This window comes from Malania oleifera, chromosome 10 (assembly GCF_029873635.1).
Source record: "Malania oleifera isolate guangnan ecotype guangnan chromosome 10, ASM2987363v1, whole genome shotgun sequence".
Lineage (NCBI taxonomy): Eukaryota > Viridiplantae > Streptophyta > Magnoliopsida > Santalales > Ximeniaceae > Malania > Malania oleifera.
In genome coordinates, this window is record NC_080426.1 from 4080818 (window position 1) to 4098796 (window position 17979).

The 17979-nt window shown below is 36.3% G+C and overlaps 2 protein-coding genes across 2 annotated transcripts in view; both read right to left on the minus strand.

Moving 5' to 3' along the window:
• The window catches only part of LOC131165697 (NF-X1-type zinc finger protein NFXL2), a 33923-nt gene extending 25712 nt beyond the window's left edge, over positions 1–8211 (minus strand). The window contains exons 1-4 of the mRNA XM_058123701.1: positions 6869–8211; positions 6650–6763; positions 6506–6561; positions 5770–5836 (exon numbers count right to left, since the gene is read on the minus strand). Coding sequence (XP_057979684.1) covers positions 5770–5836; positions 6506–6561; positions 6650–6763; positions 6869–8002 — 1371 coding nt within the window. The 5' untranslated portion in view covers positions 8003–8211. The remainder of the gene's footprint in view (positions 1–5769; positions 5837–6505; positions 6562–6649; positions 6764–6868) is intronic.
• Positions 8212–9878: 1667 nt separating this feature from the next.
• On the minus strand, positions 9879–16642 carry LOC131165698 (phosphoinositide phospholipase C 2-like). Its single transcript, XM_058123702.1, has 9 exons — positions 16116–16642; positions 15272–15468; positions 12511–12646; positions 12187–12435; positions 11860–12092; positions 11319–11436; positions 10663–10815; positions 10409–10495; positions 9879–10307 (listed from the first exon to the last, which is right to left on the minus strand). The coding sequence occupies exons 1-9, from the start codon at positions 16413–16415 to the stop codon at positions 10014–10016; spliced, it is 1767 nt and encodes a 588-aa protein (XP_057979685.1). The 5' UTR covers positions 16416–16642; the 3' UTR covers positions 9879–10013.
• Between the last annotated feature and the right edge of the window lie 1337 nt (positions 16643–17979).

Here is a 17979-nt window from a genome sequence, read left to right on the forward strand (position 1 = left end):
ATCCTTTGTCAAAGAGAAAAAGTGCTGTAAACTTTTTTGTATTAAAGAGAGTTGCTCTTTGAGTTTGATAAGTTGAAACCCTGGTGGATTGGGGTGAAGTTGGTTCTCACATTGATGAGCCGAGTGCCAATTGATTGTACGAAAAGGGACTGTGAATCCTGTGTGTTGTGTACATGCATTTGATTTATTCAACAGTGCTATACACAAATGAGCTTTGGGGAATGGGTGGAGGTAAGGTTGACCGAACCATTATAAATCTTGGTTTCGTTTCTTCTACTCTATCTCTTTATTTATTATTGTTTGATTGTACTATGATTTTTTCTAGGTTGTTCCCCCACCTACTACCACTAACCTAGCTCAGTCCCTCACGTGCTTTAGTTGGCCTATGTTGCACATTCCCAAACCATTTGAACCACCTAACATACCAAAAATATATTCATTCCTGATTCCTAAATTTATCTTTTAGAGTTGCACCATTCATCCACCCTAACATTCTCATGAAGGTAACTTTTAATTTTGGGATACACTATTCTTAGTTGCTCTATATTCTATTCCATATAACATAGCTGGTTGTCCTAAAGAAATTTTCTTTCTAATTTAAGGGTATTTTACAATCACATAACATGGCCGAAGCACTTCTTTATTTTACACAACCTACGTTAACTTTATGTATTACATATTCAATTTCTCCTTGCATAATACATCCAAGCTATCAAAATCTATTAGTGCTACTAATTTCTTGACCATCAAGTTTTTAATCTTTTCTCAAATATTCATCCTATCATGACTAAAATTACATCTCATATATTCCTTTTTATTTCTACTCATCTTAAAACATCTAGATTTTAAAACTTTCTCCCATAATTCTATCTTAGATTCTACTCCACCTCTAATTTCATCAATCAAAGCAATATCAGCCGAAATGAGATACACCATGGACCTCATTTTGGGATATTCCTAGTAAGTTCATCCATCACTAACACAAAAAGATAAGGAATCAAAACAGAATCTTGATGCACACCTATTGCAATTAGGAATATCTAGCCTCTCCGCCACAGTCCGAACCATGATTTTAAATAACAGTAACAGTCTGCCTAGCGATAATGGTCGTGATGTAATTGTTGCTCTCATTGCAGATCGTTTTATTTTTTATTTTTTTTATGGCAAAAGAAACATATTAACAATGAGAATAGAGAACATTAAAAAGCTAGGGAGGCCAAGAGATCCTCAAAATTCAGAAATAAAAAAAGAATGAAGAATAGAAGTAAAAATGCCTAGAAACAAAACAGCCTAGAAACAGCTGCAGTCACTGCAGATGTTATGGGTAACGTATACTGCATTCATGAAGTCATTTTTTGCATTAGCAAACTTCTTAAAACATATAGATTCACATGCTTTGATCTCAGAATCCTATATATTAATGCACTAAATGATTTCTAGTAAATTTTAATCAATTTCAATATAACATATAGTTTTAGTTGCTATTGACAAGAAGAAGAATGCAATCGCTAATTTTCACTACTTTATTGATTATAAGTGAAGTTTAAACAAAGAAATCATAGATATAAGGGTAAAAGACACTCACCTCCCTAGGGGTTCAGCAAAAAGACAAAGACCTCCCCTAAGGTTTCAAAAATGACCCAGACCTCTCCTAAGGTTTAGCAAAAAGACACAAATCTCCCCTCAAAAGACTTGTCTTTTTGCAAAATACAAGGGGAGATTTGTGTCTTTTTGGCAAACCTCAAGGGCGGTCCTTGGAATTCTTGAAACCTCAGGGAGGTCCCTGTAATTTTAAAACCTCAAGGGAGGTAAGTGTCTTTTTATCAAACCTCAAGGGAGGTCAATGTCGTTTGCCCTAAATATAAAGAAATACAAAATATAGAATGCCATCTTTGGTACTTATTTAGCCTTTAATGGAATTTTTTTTATCCAAAAAATAGAATATAGAATGTTCATATATTAAACAAGAACAAAAATGCATAGCAGTATAACATATTTTTGGCTCCAAATTAGGCTTAAGAAAAACACCAAAAAATTTAAAGAACTTAGAATACGAACATATGTAATTTAATGAGAGAAAAAGTTAGGTATATTTGAACAGTAGTCATTAAAAAAATGCATACTAACTGTCAAGGAAAATAAACCCAAAAAATTATTTTATTTTAATAAAAAAAAATTACTAGCTAAAATAAATCAACTTAAAATTGAGTTACTAAGCTTCAATAAAGGGAAAAGGGAGGAAGCATGCCCAAAAAAAAAAAAACTAAAAAACCTTTTTTTAGTCATTCGCAGCCAGTTTGACACTGAAACGGCCCGTAACAATCCATTTTAGGGACCATTACAGTCTTGAATTTGAGGACCTCCAACATATTGCCCTATAATAGTCTCAGAAGCCATTGATACTATTATGCAACAGCCATAGCAGCCATTACAGACTAATTTTTGAAACTATGGTCCAAACAGTAGTTATTAATCTATCCTTAATGACATCTATAAACATACTACATACTCTCTTTTGTTTTTACTAGAACCCACCAATTTCCCTAGGTACCTTCATAGGCTTTCTCTAGGTCAAACAAAACCATGTATGTGTCCCTCTTCTTTTCTCTTAACTTTTCCATTAACCTTCTTAAGAAAAATATAGCTTCTATAGTTCATCTCCAGAGCATAGTACCGAACTAATTCTCTGAAACCCTCGTCTCTAACCTTAGTTTTTGTTCAATTACTGTTTCTTAAAGTGTCATTGTGTGACTCATAAGTTTAATTCCACAATGGTCACTACAATTTTCAATATCTCCATTATTTTTTAGATAGATCTTAAAGCAGTTTTCCTCCATTCATCTAACATTCTTAGCTCTTATAATTATGTTTAATAAATTAGTTAACCATATAATTATGTTATCACCAAGAGTCCTAAACAATTTCAAACTTCAATTGGGATGTCACCACAACAAAAAAAGAAACAAAGAGGAAAACAATTGGTTCATCAAAAAGCTTATTAGAGCTAGATACACAATAGTAGCCCTTCCTCCTTCCCAAACCCCACACCCTGTGCGTGGGATGTTCCCTAAGGCCTTATGGGATAAATAATCTTCTACTAGCTTATGGGGCAAGGATGCAATAAATTTGGAAATTTATATTGTAGCTAAGATTTTTATTTTAGTTTGGGACAATCAATCAACAACTTTGGATGTTTATATTGTAGCTAGGATTTTTATTTTAGTTTGGAAAATATTCAAGATATTTTAAAATTTTAATTAGTTTAGGGTTATTTAGTGTATTTTAAGTACTTTGGGGTAATTTTGTACATTCTTGTTTTAGTTGGAATTGTTTTGTAAATAATTGTTTTAGTCATAATGTTAGATGTATAAATAATTTTTTTGTAACGTGTTGACACGATCAGTTATCAGATTTGAATCCAGATTTCCTATTCAGTCTCTCTCTCTCTCTCTCTCTCTCTCTCTCACTCTCTCTCTCTCCATCCTTCTTATTCTTCCTTCCCTGTTCTGTCTCTAATTCTCTTTCTACCTCTCTCTGTTCTTATGTTCTGTCCTGCACAGCAGCCCCTCTACTTACCCCTTCTTCTCTCTTCCTCCTTCCTCTTTCTTCTTAATTCTCCTCTTCTTCTCTTCTTCTTTCTAATTCTCACCCATAATTAACTCTCTGTTTCTAAGCTTCTGTTGCTGTCCAACATCACAAAGCTACTTAAGAAGAAGGCTCACGACATTTTTTTACTTTTTTATCTTACATTAAATATTAAGACTCAAATCCTTCTCCAGCCCTCAAAAGCACGATTTACAACTTCTCCTCTGCCTAAGCCTCAACAATATAATCAACTCCTGTACAACATACTATAATGGCATTAAAAAGAACTAAAATACAGCAGCAACTAGCAACAAGCCTTATTCATAGGTGATTGACTATAATGAAAAAACGACACCTTTTCAAAAAAATATTTTGATAAATGCCTTTTTTTTTTTCATTTTCCCCCATGGCATAGTTTGGAATTTGGCAATCACTAGATTAAAGGAAAGCAAAATATAAAGAGATCCACCTTTTCATGTTTGGTTATTGAGGAAAGTGAGAAAGAAAACAACAAATATAATAAATCGATGACCAAAATTTTTATTTTACATATCATTCTTTAGATTTTTCATATTTTTTGGTTATCAACATTTTTAACTTTTTCTCTTGTATTAAATGTTAAGACCCAAATCCTTCTCCAACCCTCAAAAGCGCAATTTGCTCTTAACTTCTCCTCTAACTAAGCCTCAAGACTATAAACAACTCCCACGAAATGTCCTATAACGGTGTTACAAAGAACTATAATACAGTAGCAACAAGCTTGATTCATTAGTGATTGACTAACAATATAATGAAAAATTCAACACCTTTTCAAAACAATATTTTGATACAATTTTTTTTTTCCCCCTAAGGCCTGGTTTGGAAGTTAGATATCTTTAGAGAAAGGAAAGGAAAATATAAAGGAATTCACTATTTCAGGTTTGGTTATTTAGGAAATTGAGAAAGAAAATAACATATATAATAAATCAATGACCAAAAATTTTATTTAACATGTTATTAACTTTCAATTTTTCTCAAATCTTGACAAAAAATCATATATGAACAAATTTTCATTCTCAATAGTATTTTATATGCAGAAAAAATACAATAAAATATTGATTTCCTCCTTACTTTCTTTTCCTTTCCATTTCTCAAACAAAATACTTGATTCAAACTCAACTTATTATTTTTGATAACATGTTTGTTTCAAGTAATTTTTTTAAAATGTAATTTCTTTTTTGATGTATCCCTTTTATTCTATTTTCTTACCACACATGTATTTTTCTGCACAAAAAATTTCATATGGTTAGAATGTTCCTGAAATGTAGAAAGGATTAAAAATTGTACATCTAGGTAGAAAAATTAGTGCTACACTATTTACCATATATAATCATATTTACATTTTAATAATTAAAATATTTTAACTGAAAATTTTTACATTAAAAATTATTGGCCTTGGTTCCTAATAACAACCTCTCATCAAATTTTAAGCACAATATGAGGAATCAATCAAACTATGGACATGAGAAATTTTCTAGTCTCGCCCCCTCCCTCTCAACCCACTCGCAAGTCTTGTCTCTGCCATGGGCAAGAAACAGCATAAATTCAAACAGTATGGTGAGCAATACAATGAAATTTTTGTGAAGGTAAAAATAAGATCAGGTTAAGCACCTTTATCATCACAATCATGTCATTTAAATGCAATGACTGTACAGAACATGCTTCAGTATTCTAAATCAATTCAAGCAATGAATGGGAAGATCATATATTCAACACCATAAATGTAGGTCCCTAGTTTGATGCAGTCCAGCATTTCAGGCACCAGCTATTCAAATACTTTTAAAGGTCTGCAGTCTACAGCTTCACTCGCGTACTGGGAAAAAATGTTAGTTAAAAATGCAAATTCAATTAACTTTTTAACAACTTTCAAGTCCATCAGGGCAACAAGGCAATGTGCCACATGCATTTATGCATGACCACTTTGCCAATGAACACTATGGCGAGACAACATCAGGATAAGCATAATGAGACCATGTGCTCAGTAATATGTTACCAACCTCCTGATTTATTCATTTTAAACCTCTGTATTTTGTGTTGTTTTTTTTGCCAGAAAAAGAGGAAACATGCTTTTAACCATAAGAACATAGTATAAAGATGGTCCTGCAAAAGTCACAAGAAAGCACATAGCAACTGCCAAGATCTCACCTCAAAGTGCGTCTCGCCACACAAACATGATATTGTCACCATCACCGGGCAAGGAGCACAGGGACCTCTACAAGAACAAATCTCAGAATCATAATATAGTCCTTTGTATAATAGCGATACAGAAAACAAAGTTATCACTGATTATTTACAAGCTCAATTAAGATGCTTTAAAGGAAAATACCACACAATGCCTGATGTTTTACAATAAACTTAATCATAAAATTTCCACCTTTCAAGCAACATTTTTTCTTTACACAACTGGAACTTGTCCACCAGACCACCATCTCCCCACAACAGCCAGAGTGTTGTATCGCCATAGGCCCAGGACATCAAGGGACCCCTGAAAACTAAACTGGTCCGTACATTTTTTAAAAACTATTGATTACTTCATAATTGAGGGGAAGTTTGTTCCAATCCAATGTTACCTAGAAAGTAAAACTTTTTAGTTTGTGGAAAAGGAATAGGATCGGGGTGTAGCACATGCTCTAAAATGTGGGAAATTGGGGGTTACTTATATAGCACTTATATTTTGGAGAGGATGCTTGCTAGGGTGGAAGAATTTTCTGTTAACTATGTTCTAATCAATAGATTTCAGTTATATGAATTTGATTCCCGATGACAATTTTCTGAGAGCATTAACTACAAGCTAAAGCCCAATTTGAAGGGCATGCTTCAGCTTTAGAAACCCAATACTTACAGATCGTCCAAATATAAATAACATAAAATGGTCCCGTACCTATGGCATGGAGAAGGACATTTGTGATTATTACACCGGAGCTTCCTGCCACAAATCTGAAATTTCAAAAAAAAAAAAAAAATGACTGCTAGTTACATATATATACATAGATGCAAAAAATCTTGCAGACATGATAAGATGCACCTCTGAACAAGGTGGGCAGTCCCCATCACAGCAGCGACGTCTACAAGCATGGCGTCCACAATCTCGCACTCTTTGACACTTCCTCTCACAAGCTAAATCTTGATAGCAAGGAACCTATGCTAGATTCAATTTACAATCGTCTATCCTGAATCTAAATGAGGGGAAAATATCCATACAATCTTATGAAAACTGAATTAAGACTTCAATGCAGAAGTTTACCTCCTTCCTCAAGCTCCCACAACGACAAGATTTCATTATGACAGTCCTGCAAGTCTCAATGCATGATCCTCGGTGGCATCGCTCTGGGCATCTATGAAATCCACAGCTCAAAATCTTATCACAAGTTGCTCCACACAATGGCACTGTAACATCACAGGCCATTCCTTCATGCACTCTCTTCCCACATGGGCAAGTCCTCTTCCCCTGAAGTGGGCAACTGCCGCATCCACCCGAATGACACCCTTTGCTGCAAAAATGCTTTCCACACTCGAGCACTCTCTCACACGGTGTCTCGCATCGAAAATCCCTCTCACAGCACTGCCTTTCCTCCTCCCTCTTCCCACACCTGCATCGGTAAATGCCTCGCTCTCGACATGGTGGGCACAAACTTTCGTGGCAAGTCTCCGAGCACCTGTGAATCCCGCAGTCCAATAATTTCCGGCAAGCTCCATTGCACGAGAAGTCCTTGAACCCACATCGACGGACATCCTCAACAGCGCCGCAAAAACACCGGACCTTCACGAGCTTAGGACAGGACGGGCACGGACCAGGATGGCACAACAACAAGCAGTGATGACCACAATTGTGCTTCAACGGGCGACCACAGATCTCCCCGCATGAATGTGGCAGTATCCAGGGGTCGTGAGGAGGGTTTTCCAGTTTTCCACAGAAACAAACATACAATTTGGGAATAAAGGCTTTGGAATACTCTACCCGGCATTTGGGGCAATTCCACTTCGACTCCTCGATCGCTTTCGCGGCCGCAACCGGGAACAGATCGGCGGAGAGGCGCGCGGCGGCCCGCGCTGCGGCGAGGTCTGAGGCTTGGCGGGCCCAGCTTTGGATGCAGATGAGGTGGAAGACGGCGAAGCAGCTGGAGAAGCAGGACCAGGTGGGATCCAACTGTCGGATTTTCTCGAGGCATATGAGGCAAGAAAGAGCGCCGGAGCGCGAAGAGGTGAGGAACGACTGGATCTTTGAGAGATCGGGCGAAGAATGGCCGTTGACCTCAACATAGGATTTGAAAATGGAGTTGGAGAGGTCGTTGTGACGGTGGCCTTCTGTTCCAGCGCCGCCGTCGTCGGAATCGGAGGAGAATGAGAGAGGCGGCGGCGGTTGAGACGTTAGGGCCATTTTCGGAATTTAAGATATGAGGTCACCTTCACCACCTCTGCCAGCGTTCACCACCTCTGCCAGCGTTGTATTCGGGTTCCTCCTCAATGAGAGAGGGTCGCTCTTTTTCTTTTTTGTCTTTTTTTTTTTTTTTTTTTTGAGCCCGCTTCATATCTGGTCTGTTCTTGCCTTTTATGAGTGCTGAGCTAAAAAATAAAACAAATGGTAATTATTAATTGTGTCTTAATTTTTAATGTCCTAAATTAAGATATTGTTTTTAATTTGCAAAATAAATCATTATAAATACTGCAATTTTTATCCATCAAATTAGTTAATAAATATTAATCAGTTTAACAAACTGGCGACCATAATCTTTTAAATTATTCTTTTATCCATCAAATTTGTAATAGTTCTAAATTAAACTCCAAGAAGCTATACAGTGACATAAGAAATTTGAAAACAAAAAAAAAAATACATACACCCCTAAATACACTCTTCAACTTTAAAATAGTGACACTTACATCTCTTTAAACTAACTTCATGATTATAAAAATACTCCATTTGTTAAGAAAGAAATAGCTAAATCTAACAGTAGCATATAATAATAATAAAATAAAAATAATAATAATAATAAGGTATACTAATAAAAGGTAGAAATCAAGGCACCACAATTATTTCCTAATAAAAATCCTTAATCAAAACATAATCCACATCCATCAAAATAATTGACTAATAAATATCGAATTCAATAGAGGCATGCCACGACAATTATAAAAGGGGCATTATGGGAAGAGGCCAAAAATCTCATTCTCACTTTATTCTTTTACTGTTGCAATAATCCAATCCTTTTGTATTTCCTAACTTAAACATCATGGTGATCCTCATAGTACATACACTCCACGTCCTCCAAGTTTCTTTTTTTTATCCTTAGTAGGTGGTCGAGATTGTGATCGATCGATTAACCCAATCAGTTTTGGCTATAACAATTTTTTAAAAATTTATTGAATTATAAAAATAAAAAAATGAATAAAATATTGAGGAATTAAATAGTTAATTCTATAAAATAAAAATATACTATATATATATATATATATATATAGATATCTGAATTACATTGGCAATGTAATATACATTAATAAAATTGCATACACTACATATATATTGCAATTTTAACCTATTCCCATTAAATTATCTTATGAAATTACATTGAACTACTCCAAAAACTTAATTAAAGAGATAATTTAAACTTAATAAATGAAATAATTTTGAAAATTTAATGAATTTTACATGTATCCATATTTGAAACTTTATAATAATTTTGATAGTCATATCGTTGCGAGAAGTTGTTAGGAAGTTAGATGGATCAAAATTAAAATAAAAGGGTATAAGATATATTTTTATTATTTTAGTTAGTGGATGTTAGCTCCAATACTCCTTTAGTCCTTCAATAGTTTTAAAGTTGTAAATGTTGTTTAAGGAGGTATTTGTAATAAATGGTATAATTTAAAAAGTATAAATGCATTTTATCTTAAACATAAAAACTAAGATTGCTATTACAGGGAGAGAGAAGAAAGAGTACCTAAAAAATGTTTTAAAGAGATTTGTCAACTGATTTGATCTCTATTAAGGAAATTTGACAATCAAAACACATAGTAGATTACAAATTTAAGAAATTAACTCTGAACAAATCCAAACAAATTTTCTGTGCAGTGTTAAGATATAGGCACTGCAATTTTTGGCCCAAGCAGCAAATTAACAAACTTTGCGTCCACTGAGGGAATAACTCACTCACCACTTGAAGATTCCTATGTTAGCAATAACATCACACTAAAAAAAAGGGCATTTGCAGCAAAGGACATAAAAGGTAATAGCACAGGAACTCCAAACAACACAAACCTGACAAAAAACTTATATTACATACACTATTGCAAACTCTCACAAAACAACTTCCACATCAGAAACACAAACTGTGGAAGAGCAAATAAATTATACATCCAGCACATACACACTGCTACACTAGCCCAGAAGAATGTCAAACAAAGTCAAAGCGCATGAGAAGCTTTACAGAGTTGTATTTTTCTCCCTTGCGGCTGTACAGAGGAACAGCCCGAATCCCTCTACTTAGCTCGGACACAGGTAGGCATGTTTGGCCTCCAAAATCGTCCTTTTCAGACATATCATATTCGTGAACTTCGATCCGGAGCAGAGCTAGCTCAGGAACTGTCAGTGGGAAATCAAAAGCTTGATTCCAAGCAGGCGTCCAGTTGTCCTCGAGTGTTTTCGTCTTCTTCATTATAGCATCAGCTGGAACTCCTGCAATTCCTACCTGCACATAGATTGGCCCAACCAGAGTTGGATATCTACATCCTAGAAGATGATGTCTCTCTTGTGTATCAAAATGCCATTAGCAAATAACATCAACTTTACCCTTGCATAAAAATCTGGCGGGGAATAAACGTCAAAGTGTGTATGCTCAAAATCATAATACCAACCTTCCCCCATAAACAGGGTCACCTAATAAGTAATAAGAAAGCAATCATCAGACATAAGGGAATAAAAGAATACATAAACAGTAATGTGAAGCACTGACAGCCAGTTAGAGTGAAGCACTTCTGCCAAAAAGCTAACTAGAGAGAGAGAGAGAGAGAGAGAGCCAGAAGACCTTATTACAACCCACTCACCATCAAAGTTGTTTTAACCGGTAAATTGGCATTAGGATCAAAAATTTCATTATTTGGCCCTGCATTCAATAGAAAATCTGGCTTTTTCACATATCCACAACCCCCATTCGCTTTAAACATCCCCTGCATCAACCAGAGCGATCTTCCATATCCCTGTCATAAGAGAACATTCTTGGCATTTGATAGAATTATATTTATAGGAAAACATTTGATATATGCTGAATCCAATGGTATAACCGAATAGCACTTGAAGTTTGATCAGTGAGCACATTGAAGAAGCTTAATGGGCAAAATAAAGGAGATGCAGTTATTGCTGAGACCAATTAATCTAGTCTCATAATGATATAGTTCTACATATGGTAACTGAAGGATTTGAAAAGTTTCCAATGATTAGCTTCCAACTTGGACACAAAATAGAATTCCCTGCCTAAAATTCAACTGCCTGCTCAAACTTTTATCCTTTGGGAAGAAAAAAATGCAGAGAACATGAATAAGTAGCCTTGCCATTCAACTGAACGAAAAAAATAAAAAAAGGAACAAATCTTGCAAATGTTTTCCCATAAACAATGGTTGTTTTCTTTGTATCGAGATAATAGCATCCTCAATGGAACTACAAAATCACATGGTAGCAACAGTAAAAATGAAAGAAACCTAACCTGCATATTAAATGCAACCATCTGTGCACCATGCATCCACCCAATTAGTGGGTTGTAATTTGAGGAGTCAAAGCGTATACCCTTTGGGTAAATCCTCAGTAGATTCCGCTGGGTAAACCTAAAACAATATGATTTAATGATTGTTATGCAAAAGAAGTTGATAATGAGTGCGTACTCAAAACATGTCATACATTTTCCTCCTGCTCTACCAAAAATATGGCACTACTAGAACATTTTCAGGAGGCCATTGCGATCATACTATCAAAATTTCATTGGACCAAACAATATAAAAAGAGAACTCATAGAAATGGCCTATATAATATCCTTACATGATTTTTTTTAAAAAGAAAGGAACTTGAGGGGTGCAAAATTCATCTACAGTCTACGGAAAAAATCTAAACCCAAATGGTTGGGGTCAATGGTAAAATTCATTTAAAAGAAATTTTCAGTTTCATGCTGAAGGCAGGCAAACATTTTCCCCATTGCAAACATGCATCTGCTTGAGACAATGAGATCGACTGAATGATAGACCAAACAATACCTGATGATATCTGCTCCATGAGTTATAATGGCCTTTTCAAGCTCTTGCTCGCTTAAGCTAAGACGTCTAACTTTATCAGGATCCACCCTCAGCCATTCCTGCAATCCACCCTTTGCTTTCCCAGCATGAATAGCAATCAAACGCTTATATTCGGATGCTGCATTCTGCTGCAGCTTAGAATCTCCATTGTCAAGATCTTCCTCGTCCTTATCATCCTCTTCATCCAAATCATTCTGCCAGAAAAAATAAGGAATAAAGTAAGGAATCACCACTTAAGTGCACTGATTTAACAGAATAGAAAACACATGATTCAACTTCTCCTCCCACCCTATCATCGGCTACTATACTGGATTTGAGGTCCGGTACTTCCTTCCCCCAAGCTTCTTCATCTGCTGCTGAATCTTTTCCCTTCTGTGAACCACTCTCTTTTTTCTTCAGTTCCCTAGCTTCAAGGTATTCTTTTGGGGGTTTGGTTGATATAATAATCCGTCTCTTTAGAGATTCTGGTGAGGGGAATTCTTTCAAGCATTCTGAGCCAGGAGAAAACAGTATGTCTCCAAACGTTTGAGTGACCATCTAAAAAGTAGTCACGAAATTGATAAATTATACAGTTATGAGTGGTTAAAATTCAATAGAAATGAAAACAATCACCTCCGCCACTTTAGCCTGAAGATCTGGAGTAAGATGGTCTTCTAGAGTTATCACAACAGGATAATCAGATGCATAAAATGCATGCTCCTTAATAGACCTCAAGCATTTGATGAGTTCCACAGGAGTAGTCAGTGTCCTACAAGTATATTTTAAAAACTTGATAAGCACCATCTAATTCAAATGTAATCTCCCAATGCTTGTCTTGTAACCACAGTATTCCTCCGCCAAAAGTGAGGGTATATCAATAAATAATTGGAGGTGCTGCCCTCCTTTAGTTAAAAAATAAATAAATAAATAAATCTAATTCAAATGTAAACAGTAATGAAATCAAATAACCAAGAGGAGCATAAGAGGACACAATGATCATAAATTTTTGCGAAATTATTTGTCCCACACACACTGTCAACATTTAGAAATTTCATCTGTCAGCTGGGTGGAAGAGTAAAACTTTGCTTTGTAGGATGGGTAATCTTAGCTAAATCAGTTCTTTTAAGTCTTCATCTATTTCTATTTGTCCTACGCTTATGGTCCAAATACCGAAAAGTTTATGCTATCAAATTGATTGATGCCATATGAATTTTTTTTGGGGTGATATCGATTACGGGAAAATGGTGCATATGGTTAAATTGTATGAAGTTTGCAAGCCAAAAAGGTTAAGGGAGAATGGCAATCAATGTGGCATTTTCAGCTAAACTTGGTTGGAGGTTAATTAGAGAGCCGACCTATGTCGACATTATCTGAAGCAAATATTCAAGTGCTGATAATGATTGAAGTTTGCTTCAATCGAGGACGTCTACCTCTCATACTTGAAAGAGTTTGGCAGGATGCAAAGAGATTCTTTGTAGCAGCAGTTTGAACTTAGAATTTGATGGACCAACATAGCCTATTTCATAAAACCCAAATTAAATTGAATGTCAGACCTTCCAAAATATTAAAATAAAAGGCTATGATGGTATGCGAGCACCATATTTCATATTGCGCATTGCGCTGGCCCACAAATGGGGTTAGGTTAGTGTAGGCTTTGTGGTACAAGCAGCCATGATGGTAGGTTTGCCTAGGACTCTTTACATGAACACAATGAGAGGTCCCTTCCCTCATCCTAGTCTTATTGTGGTCCCCATCAAGTCACATTAACTTAAGGAAATGGGAAGAGGGTAGTCCGCTCTCCCCACACACGTATGGTCTCAAGCTCAAATAGGAGTTGTACCATGGATTCAGTGATGCAAGGTGCACATAACAAAATCTTATTTGGATTTTTGTTCATATACAATTGATTGGGGTACTGTTTGTGGGTATTTTGGTTGTGTTATGCAATGTTACCAGGGGCTTGAAATGGAATGTGGACAATGGGTGTAACATTAACTCTTGGAATAATGTATGGGTGGCTGATGCACGACTTTCTTTGAATGTGACTATTAAGAGCATCTCTAGATATTGCATGCTGAGTTTCGGACGAGATTGGCCTTTTTTTTCAGGCGCGCACGCAGCGGGGGGGGGGGGGGAGGGGGGGTGTGCTTCTTAATGGCATGTTGTCTGTATTGCTGCCTTGAGGGTAGCCGAAGATCCTACAGTGGAAGATATTGCATGGAGGAACACTCCAAATGGAAAATTTTCTGCTTCCTCACTCCCACGTCCCAGCATCACTTGAAACTGTTCATAAAAATAAATTTGGAATATTATGGTTCCAGAAAGAATTTTTTTTTTCTTTGGCAAGTCGCACATGACAGGTTGCTCACGAATAAGGAGAGTCAGCAATGTGGCTTATGTAGGGGAACTTGTTGTCTTTTGTGGAACTGACAAAGATTCTCACCATATTTTATGGAATTGCACAGCTGTTAGATGTATTTGGAATTCTTTTGCATCCCCTAAGAAGCAAACTAAGTTCTTTGAGACGGATCCCATGCACCGGTAGCACATGAATATTAGATCATGATTTCAAATGTGGACTACCATTGATAGTTGTTTTCGCTTGGGTTTGTGGTGGGTTTCGAAATAGATAAATGAGAGATCTTTTAATGGTTCATGTAGATCGCATCATTTTTCAAAGCACATCTTGGATTGTTCAAGCATAGCATTATGGCAAGAGGACAAGCTTGATCGTCCTTTGAAATAGAGCACACATAGCAGATGGAAGCATCCTCTACCAGATGGGCTAACATATTCGCATTATTATTTAGGCCATCCTCCAAGAGGCCTTCTGAGGGTACTAGTTGAGGATTTGGGCTGGTTTCCCTCATGATTTGATTTTGTAGCCAATCTTTTCTCTCTTTTTGGGTTGTTTTTTAGCCCTCCATTTGATCATGGGGAGAGAGAGAGAGATTATATTTACCTCCCTAGGGAACTTTGCATGCAATGGACAAACTGAGGAACTTCCATATTGGTGTTCTAAAGTTCTAATCTTGGAAGGGTGCAAGAAAGGGGTTTGAGACAGGAGATGGGCTATCTTTCTGTGTAGCCCAACCCAATGAGCCTCCCAATCGACCTCAAAAAATAAAATAAATAAATAACAAAAAAACAAAAGCGAGATATCTATCCAATTCCATCGTACACCGCAGACCACAGTAGCAAAAAAATATTCAACGCTCCAAAACTCATGTTGATTTATATATTGGTAGTCTGGCATCATTTGAAGAAGATCATAACTAAAGACAGCAGAAAAGATTTCCAATTAACTTAGAGAAGAAAACACTATTTGGTTTGTGTCATAATTTGATGAAAAACGAGGTGGCATTTGGGCACCATTTGCACGTTAGCATCATACCTTCCATGAAGAACATTGATATTGTCTTTCGTTGAGTTTGGCCATATATCCAGTTCAATTACTCTTACACCTCTACGCAGCGCTTGTATGATGGGGACATCGCTGCAGTCGCTGCTTAGTTGATTCCCAGTTAGGTATGAATTGTGTCCGGTGTATACAAAATAATGCGATAATGGGGCATCCATGTCATGGTGAACCTAGGGAAAAGCCAAAAGAACAAATTAAGAATTGGAAACATAATAACAAAAAATTTATACCAATACAACATTTTCTTTTTTGACCTCAAATAAGCGTGCTGCCATGCTATTAACTATGTAAAACTTACAGACCATCCATTCTGAGAATCTATTGATGTTTATAGACTAGAAATACCATCATCAACATCGAGTTATGGAACATGTCATGACTATACAATAAAAGGAAGGGTAAAATGCCATAGCTATATCCCAAAAATTCCCATAAAACATGCAAAATAATGCATATCAAGACGATTAATCGAAGAACAATTAACTCAAAAAACCAACCTACCATACGTTGGGTACGATTAAAGAACTCCCGTACAGGAAGTCATCGAAATCAGGATAAAGAGCCGGAGGAGAAGATGAACAAAAGATGTCATTTTAAACTTAAATAACAACAATTATGCTTCTATATTACGAAATCACTTGGATGAATTTTTCATGCGATTAGATTAAGCAAAATTAACCCCACTCTGTTATTTTTTTACAAATTGATTTCAGAAAACCAGCACAGAACGAAAAGACTCGACTCACATGTGACCTCAAAACTCCAAATTGAGCAGATTGAACCGTTAAATTAAGAAAGAAAAGTAAATCTAAATTACCCCGCGAGAAAGCGAGAGAGGAGGGTTGATGTCTGAGAAAAGATACTTGAAGAAGCCTTCGAGATTGAGGCCCTTTCGGTGGAAGACGTGGAGGTTGTTCATGACGGCCTGAGCGTCCTCCCTGGTGGCCTTATCTTCCTGCTGAACCTCAACCAAGAACCTGTGGAGGTGATCGACGGTCATGATTCCGCCCTCGGAGTACTGGCTGAAGATGGCTTTGACCTCCTCCGGCGCTTCTGCCGCCGCCAACCGGAACCTCCGCCGGAAGCAGAAGCACACCCTGTAAGTTTGCTTTGACATTTTGCTTGCTCGCCAGAACTTCAGAGCTCCAGAGAGAGCGAGAGAGAGGAGATGGCTGCAGTGGGGATGGCGGAGGAACGAAGAAATAATGGGTCGGGTGGCAGATGAAGTGGGGGCCACAATGCTTTACACCTGGTGATGGTGGGACCTAGCTGCGGGGTATTTGTTGTGATCCTGAAACCGGGGCCATTGCGTTCTCAACCAAATCAGGGTACGCCACGTGAAAGGTAGGTTGTTTGACAATTCAGAAAAGGAAAAAATCTGGTCTTTTTAATTTCTGAATTTAAAAAATAAAAAATAAAAAACAAGGGACCGACAACACGGAACAAGCACGGGGTCTTGTTCTCGCCGTCCGATCAGTAGGCCCCCAGATTTTATTTTTTATGTTCGCCATGTTTTTGCCGCTGCTTGGTGATCGCCTCCACCTCGTCGGTAACATAAAGCCATACACCCCCCCCCCCCCCCACGCCCCCACTTTTTTTTTTAATTTAGTTTTCGCTTGAATCATTTAATTTTTTTAAAAAAAGGGATTATTTATAATTAAGAATTAAGAACTATATTGAAATTTGCAGCATATATATAAAAAGACTTTTTCAATACTATAATAAGATATTATTATTATTTTTTTTAAATGATGGAGGGGTTTAGGATAATCTTGTATGGTTATCACAACCATTGGGCAGATTGAAAAGTAGATCCGTTTGATTTTGACCACCTTCCTCCACCAACAGAGACCCAGCAACTGCCAAGTGGCATCATTTACTGCTCCCACCTCACACCCTACTCACTGTTTCAATTAAGGATTTTTTTTTCTTTTTTGTCAACCAAATAAGTTTGCTACCCAAAAATAAAAATAAAAAATTTGATGCAATTTACTTTTGGGATACGTCAAGACCACCAGAAATCTACATATTACAAAATTGAAGAGTATTAGTCTATTAAAGAATCAGAGGTTGGGGAGGACAAATTTTGAAGATGATTTTATGATGAAAACTACTATTATGACATCTTATTAGAGAAACATGAGTTTCATATTATATTCTTTGATCAAACAAACATGGCTATTCACAACATTATGTCTTTTCAAATAGACATAACTGTTGTATTTGTATTTCAAAATATATTTTGAAAAGATAGTTAATTTTGATAATTTCAACAATCATCTTGTAGAAATTTGATTATTAAATTTGTAGCAATTCGAAAATTATGTTTTATATATATATATATATATATATATATTCATATAAAATAAGTCTGTTTTGAAATCGTAACTATAGCGCCCTGAATTTAGTGGGGCCCGAAGTGCTAATATTCCGCAGATAATTTAAACATACAACCAATAGAAACAAAATATAATTTTACAACCATACATACCAGAGTACTACCTCTCAACCTTAATGTCAATATCTCCCCAAAAACATATTACAACCCCGAATAATCAAAACAACTAGATATAAACAAAATATTGTCCTAACACTACTCACTCTTAGATAGCTCGTCTAGGTCCCGCCCTGAAGTTCCTAGACTCGATTTCCTGTACGTCCTGAAAATTTGATATATGTAT

Excerpts from the sequence above, each read along its gene's own strand:
- LOC131165698 (XM_058123702.1), bottom strand. The coding sequence starts at position 16,415 with ATGTCAAAGCAAACTTACAGGGTGTGCTTCTGCTTCCGGCGGAGGTTC. Across the intron at positions 12,093-12,186 it reads GTATAGTAGCCGATGATAGG|AATGATTTGGATGAAGAGGA; the intron begins GTGGGAGGAGAA and ends TTTTTCTGGCAG. Across the intron at positions 10,496-10,662 it reads CGGTTAAAACAACTTTGATG|GTGACCCTGTTTATGGGGGA; the intron begins GTGAGTGGGTTG and ends ATTACTTATTAG.